Source organism: Neofelis nebulosa, chromosome 13 (genome assembly GCF_028018385.1).
Source record: "Neofelis nebulosa isolate mNeoNeb1 chromosome 13, mNeoNeb1.pri, whole genome shotgun sequence".
Classification (NCBI taxonomy): domain Eukaryota; kingdom Metazoa; phylum Chordata; class Mammalia; order Carnivora; family Felidae; genus Neofelis; species Neofelis nebulosa.
Window position 1 is genome coordinate 42,581,401 of NC_080794.1, and position 6,919 is coordinate 42,588,319.

At 56.2% G+C, this 6,919-nt stretch overlaps 1 protein-coding gene across 4 annotated transcripts in view; it reads right to left on the reverse strand.

Annotated features, from left to right (window-relative positions):
* The window catches only part of DLG5 (discs large MAGUK scaffold protein 5), a 129,108-nt gene extending 122,604 nt beyond the window's left edge, over positions 1-6,504 (reverse strand). For 3 of the 4 annotated variants that reach the window (XM_058696805.1, XM_058696806.1, XM_058696803.1), the window contains exon 1: positions 5,634-6,503. In XM_058696805.1, coding sequence (XP_058552788.1) covers positions 5,634-5,937 — 304 coding nt within the window. In that variant the 5' untranslated portion in view covers positions 5,938-6,503. Of the gene's footprint in view, positions 1-5,633 lie in introns of all 4 variants that reach the window. The other variant, XM_058696804.1, reaches the window with a different exon arrangement.
* Positions 6,505-6,919: the final 415 nt, after the last annotated feature.

Sequence of the window (6,919 nt, forward strand, 5' to 3'; positions counted from 1 at the left end):
CCCCACCGTGCTGATACCTGATGGGTAACCTTGGGAACTTCAGACATCAATGTCACACCACCTGCTTCCATCACAGATGTACCGTGGGTGGTGACATCCGTGTGTGCATCTGGGACTCACTCTAGCCTTCCTACACTCCCACAACCTTCTGTCACCGCGAAGTCACCACTTATAAACGCATTTCGGAAGAGAACCTGGACTTACACAGGAGACACCATTCATTCTACACACAGCAGACTACTCATCCATTCAACAGAAATTTACTGAACACCTATCTTGGGCTAGGCTCTATTCTAGGCATCAGGAATACAACAGTGAATTCAGAGAGATTATAATCTACTCTTGATGACCCACAGCCACGGTAAACGCAGCTCTAGCACAGTTTACAAGGAGAAAGCTCTCAGAAAAATCAGGAGAATGCCAGGTTTCTGGTCCTAAGGCTGCTTCCAGGCTATATTGCTCGCCACAATAACAAAATAACGTCGTGCTACTGATTGTCAAATAGCATAGTGAAGCAGTTATTGTTTCAATTGTTTTGTAGAGTAGGAGATAAGCTGAACTGCTCTGCTCAAAGTCTAAAACTTAGTAAAAGATGGCCACCTTGCCCCCCCCCCCACTCCAGTGATGACCTCGCCTGCGAGTTGCATCATCACACAAAGATGGGACCACCTTGGGGCGCCTGGGTGGCGCAGTCGGTTAAGTGTCCGACTTCAGCCAGGTCACGATCTCGCGGTCCGTGAGTTCGAGCCCCGCGTCGGGCTCTGGGCTGATGGCTCGGAGCCTGGAGCCTGTTTCCGATTCTGTGTCTCCCTCTCTCTCTGACCCTCCCCCGTTCATGCTCTGTCTCTCTCTGTCCCAAAAATAAATAAATAAATAAATAAATAAATAAATAAACGTTGAAAAAAAAAAAAAAAAGATGGGACCACCTATGGTGGATATTCATCTGATGTTTTAGCCGCACCAACATCCTCCCTTTGGAGAACCACTTCCCCCCAGTCGAAAGAACCATGATACTGTACGGGCTGCCAGTGACAGCATCCCATCACCCTACTCTATTCATTGTGTCAGCTGCTGAGCCAGTCTTAGTCCCCTAGCCCTGGCCACAGTGACTGGGCCTGACATGGACAGAGACCCTAGTCCGGCCACGCAGAACCCTTCCATAAGATGTTCTGCCTGGGCTGATTAGACTGAGCTCCCTTTAGTCTCTGGCCAGGGGCCATGAAGATGAAATCCTTGGGGTCCTGAGACCATGCTCCAGGCCCACAGGAAAAGCATCACATTCGGGGATCAATCACCCCAAGGCTGGTTTCTCCCATCCATCCCAAGCTCTTGGAATACTATACAATAAATTTCTCTTTTCTGCTTACTTTCAAGTTCCTCCACCACTTCCTCTCAAATAACACAGTTAAAAGAACCAAAAGAAAATCTACAATGGTTGGAACTTTTACTTATGTCTCCGTCCCTGCTGACCCTCCAGGCTGGAGTAGATGAAGACGATGTAGCTGGTACCTGAAGAGAGCAGATAGAGAACAAAAGGCCCAGGAAATCTCTAATGAATAATAAACAATCCACACCTGACAAGTGGCAGTCACCAGCTCTCATCCTGCTGGAAAAGCCTGGCAAGTTAGTCCTTTAAAAAAAAAAAAAATTCCTCCAGCTTTAACTTCCGACAAGTGCACAGTGTCTAAATTCGTAGTGCCATCCAAACCCTTCGCTCAGCCTAGCCATCGCGGTCCCTCTGGATCACCTTTGCACCCCTATCCACCCAGAGCCTGTGCCGCCCTCTGCTCAGGCTGGTCTCATTTCCACAATCTGAACCAGCACGTCCTCCTCCTTTGCCTCTGCACGTCCACACGGCCTCTCTGACACCCAGCTTGAGCCCCAGTCCCTCCTCGGAGGCCTTTGTCCAGCAGCCACCGCTGTCTCCAGTCTCTTGCCTCTGGGGAAGCCAAGTCAGCAGCTCGCTAGGATGCTTCAGAGAAGGCACATAGAGGGGATGAGAAGGAAACTTGCATCTCTGAGCACACAGGAGCAGCTACCAAGTTCTGCCACTTCTGTCCCATAAGAGACGCCTGGGGTGACGTGGTTTGAGAAGACCTTCACGTTTGGGTGGTACTTAGAGCCACTAGAGGTAGATGAGAGTATTCAGGGAAAGTATGTGCTAATCAGTGTTTTAAAAGGAAGAAAAAGCCTACCTGTGTCTATATCACTCAATTGATTAATTGCATAATGTCACTCTCCTGAGTGACCCATTCCCCCAACTAGATGGCAAGCTGCGGGCTGGAATTACATCCTACCCACCCCTGTCTCCATCTGCGGTGCAGCCCCACCTGGGGAAAGCACAGGACCAGGCACTTCCATCCTCCCCAATTACATTCCTCCCTCCCAGTGGCTGAGACAGGCAGCCTAGCACCCTTAGCCCCATCTCACAGATGAAGACATTGAGGCTTCCGGCCAGGAAAGGACCCTCACTCCAGGGACAGGCAGTCAAAGGTCTTCAAGCGAGAAAACCTAGGTGTCAGTAACTGAAGCAAAGAGAAACGAATGACAAAGGACCGAGCAGGTTCTGAATGACCAAACAAGATCCTGGTACACCTGCAGAAAAAACATGAGACACCTGAGCCATTCCAAGAACAAGAGTCCTCCCTCTTACTACCACTGCCAGCAGGGGCAAAGGTTATCACCTCTTCCTCACAGATCCATGTATTGGGACAGGAAAGGCTTCATAATTCCAGAGTTTCCGAATGTAGGAGATGGCCTGAAATTGTACTGAGGGGGCCTAATCAGGTGACAGGAAAAACACCCCAACACGGAACCAGGAGCACTGGGCTTAGTCTCGACTCAGCCTCCTTCCTGCCCCTTTCTGCAACTTCTGGCCTGTCCTCAAACCATAGAGATGTGAGTGCGGAACCCAGTGCAATGCAGATAAGGCACCACCACCCCCATCTCCCTGGGGTTGCTACAGAATTAAGTGAGACATGGAAGTATGCAGTGAGATTCGAAATGCTGAGCAGCAAGGTACCATCAACCCTGGAATAGGAATGTCCCTGCCCCCGAAATAAAACAACACGGTATGCTTGTTAGTCATCTTCATACCCCAGGCCTGAGCACGGTGGGTTATAAATGTCTGGGGCTCTGAGCATGAGCCCGTGGTTGGCTCATCTACCCAGGACCTCCCAGGCTAGTTTCACCCTGGGCTCCAGGCCCTTGTGGGGAGCTACCAGCCATCATTTGCCTGCAGTGGACCAAAATCCCAGCGCACAGGTGCCAGCCAGGGAATGGGCATTCTGGACCAGGGGCCCACAAAGCATGCGGAAACCACCAGGAAAGTCCCTAACTGGATGATGGCAGCACCTGCAAAGAGACATGACAAACTGGCTGCCCCTTGATGCTGTGGATCCCTGGGAAGGCAGCTGGTTTGTCTCTCGGGCTCTCGCAAGGGCCTTGCACAGAGGCCGACTACAGGCAGAGCCATGGACCCGCGTGCCTACAGAAAGGTGCCTCCAGCCCTGTACTGAGCTTTGCCCCAGAAGAAGAGCTCGCTGGCTAAAAGAGAGAAAAAAAAAGTTGGAAAAGCAGTGCACAATAACTCATCCTTTACAAAGGTCCCAACGCTACTGTTTATTTGCACACCACATCACCCCTCCCCAGAAGCTCTATTTTGCCATACCAAATGCTGCCCTAATTTTTCTCTAAAGCGTTAACTAAAATGAACATAACTTTCCCCCAGACAACTATTTTCCTGAGGCTTGCATGACCCTCTGGAAAGCCACAGAATTCTGCTCTGTGGTAAAACTAGGGTCTTCAATCACTGCCCTCAGGAGGAAAACCCAAACCATAGTCCATCCCTTCCTCAGAGGTCAGGACCAGCTCCTACAACCTCAGCCCAAGCGAGGCCCCACCTCCTCTGCCAGGCACAGAGCAGGGGGAACTAACTAATGGCAATCCGTCCAACTATTCCAGAGATTAAAGCTAGCACTGATTCAAACACATCCCAGGGAGGACGTGGGTCTGCACTCTAACTTATGCACTTCCTTGACAAACTTTCTCCTTCAAAAATAGAAAGATGAAAGCAATTAAGGAGAAAAACAATTACCCCAGTGAGAGTTCCCTGTCTCTTTATCCTCATGGACATATGTGACAGCCCTCCTCAGCATCCTCCAAACCACCATCCCAGGAGACTGGGTTTGCCCAGCGACTCAAATACGACCAAAACTGGGGGGACAGAACGCAGGCTTGAGGGATATAAATGCTAGAGTCAGAAATCCCAAAGTGGAGACAGAGGACCACCGATGAAATGATGCGCACTGTGCGACCAGCAGTTTATTCCTTGTACATCAGTTTCCTCCACTACAAGATGTGAGGTTGAGATGGCCAATATACACTGCAGCTCTAACCAGGAACAGCTTATAAAATCACCCCCTTAATAAGTGAGGCTTTTAACAGCCAAATAAATGGGTTTCATCAGCCTCTGGCCTACAGTTACTCAGGGCTGCTTTGTCAGCCCTCTCCATTCACTCTTAAAACAAGGACAAGACATAGAAAAGGTGGCATTTGCCACTTTCGGGCTCTGAACGAGTTCAACAAAACAATAGGTCATAATTGAAAACTCCTGGTGCCTAATACTCTGAGCATTTTAACCACTCCAAGCCAGAGTTTTCTCTCTGGCAAAGTAATAATAAGTAGGCAGCTCACAGAATGGTAACAATAAATGTAATAAGGCAGAGTGCCTGCCACAACAGTAGGTGCCTAATAAGTGCAGGTTCTCTTCCTTCCTCAGTGCTGTGCCTTTTTCCTCGAGCTTCTGTCTAAAAGGCTGGCTTTCCACATTCCCCAACCAGGCCAGGCCTATCATTTATCACAAACACCCAGTAGTACCCCCTCCCCCCCCCCCACACACACAGGAATACTCACAAATCCACCACCCAAGGGCACCAGCCACCAGCCTTCCCTCCTCAGGCAGCTCAGCACTGCCAGGGAGAGATCTGAGCCCCAGCAGCCACTACTAGGATTTTCCCATGGTGCAATGCAACTTCCCCAACTTTTCCAGGCCCACAGTTTCCAAAGAAACCTAGCAGGCATTGTGCATAATCAAGCACAAGTCTGGGCGAGCAAACAGACTGAACTCTGGGCAAAGGGAGCAGAGAGAGCCAGAAAGTGAAACGGCACCAGTTATCATCAAACGGGGTGGCAGGGACCAGAATTCAGGAGGACCAGTCCTGGCCCAATTTCCATTCTTCTAGACCGTATCACCGATTAAAAGCTAGCAGAGACTCCAAAATGACTGGTGGATGATGAAGAGCCTTAGGAGAGACTGCCGGACATCCCTCCGAGGTCGCCCCGCGGCTGGACCTGCTGGCCTCAGGAGCACCCCGATGCCGTGGCACCCGGAGAGTCAAGGCCCACAGTGCCGGGCATTGTTCACAGCGACAGGCGGGGACTGAGGGAGGAGGTGCGAAGTAGAGGACCACGCAGGGGCCCCCTCCCCAGACCCGCTAAGGGAGGGAAGGCTCCACCCGCGCGGCCGGCGCCAGGTGGATGAGTGGCCCTCGCGAGTTCCCCCGACTCAGAGCTGCAAAGAGAGATGGTGGAAAGCGGTCCGAGAGGCCGGGCCGCGGGGGTCTGCCACTCACCGGCGCCCTCGGAGGGCTGTGGCGGCCCGACGACGCCGTTCAGGTAGAGAATGGGCAGCAGGTGAGGCTGCGTCTTCTCCAGCGCCGCCCGCAGGTCCTGGAAGTGGTCCCGCTCCTTGGCCAGCAGCAGCTTGAGCAGCAGCTCCGCCTTGGCGCCTCCCGCCTCCTCGTCCAGCTGCCGCCGCTCGCCGGGGCTCAGCGCTCCCGCGGCCTCGAGCAGCCCGAGCACGGCCTCCACCTCGGTCATGGCCTGGGCCAGGCTCTGCTGACACTGGGCGAGCAGCTCCCGGCGCTGGGGCTCCATGGTGGCTGGCCGCCCCGCCCCGCCCCGCGGACGGCTCCGGCTCCCCGAGGGCGGCGGGCGGGCGCGCGCGCGCGCGGGTGGGCGGGCGGACGGCGGCGGCGAGTGGCCTCGGGCGGCAGGCGCTCGGTTGCAGCCCTAGCGCGCCCGGGGCCGCGGGGTCGCGGGGGCCATGGGCCGGAGCCTGGCGGGCTGGGGGCCCGGGCGGCGAGCAGCGCTCAGCAGCGGCCGCCTCCCGGGCTCAGGAGCGCAGCCATGTTGGCTGCGGCGGCGGCGGGACTGGAAGAGGAGGAGGAGGAGGAGACGGAGGAGGAGAAGGAGGAGGCGGAGGAGGGGACGGCGGCCGGGGCGCGCCCCGAGGCCGGGCTCCAGCCGGGCATGCTCCCCCGCCCCCTCCGCGCGCGCCGCCCGCCGCTCCCTCGCCGGCCCCGCGAGAGATCGCGCCCCGGCTCCGGGGCCCCGCGCCGCCCCCCAAACTAGACCACAACTCCGCGGGGAAAGTCGCCGGCGCCGCGCTCGCCGGGCCCCCGACGGCTCGGGCCCGGCTCGGCGGCCGCCCCGGCCCGGCTCACCGGGGCCCCGCCGCCGCCGCCCGGTCAGCCAAGGCCCGAGCCCCGCCGCCGCCGCCGCCGCCTCCCGTCCCTCCGCCCTCTCCCCTCCCCCGCGGTCCCTCCGTGCGCCCGGGAGGCCGGCCCCGAAGGGATGGCGAAGGGGAGGGGAGGGGTCCCCGCCTCCCCGCCTCCCCGCCTCCCCGCCTCCCCGCCCCCGGCCCGCCCGGGAGGCGGGGACGCCGCGCTCGCCCGCTCGCTCTCCGGGGCCCCGAGGCCCGAGCGCAGCCGGGGTTGGGACTCGGAGTTAGAGAACCCGCTGGAAGTAGCAGGCTACCCCTACCCTCCTCGACCAGGCACACGGCCAGCCCCCAGGCTGTTGGAGCCGGCCTCAAACAAAACCCTGTCCCCAATCCAGGGTCTTCAACCTGAGAACT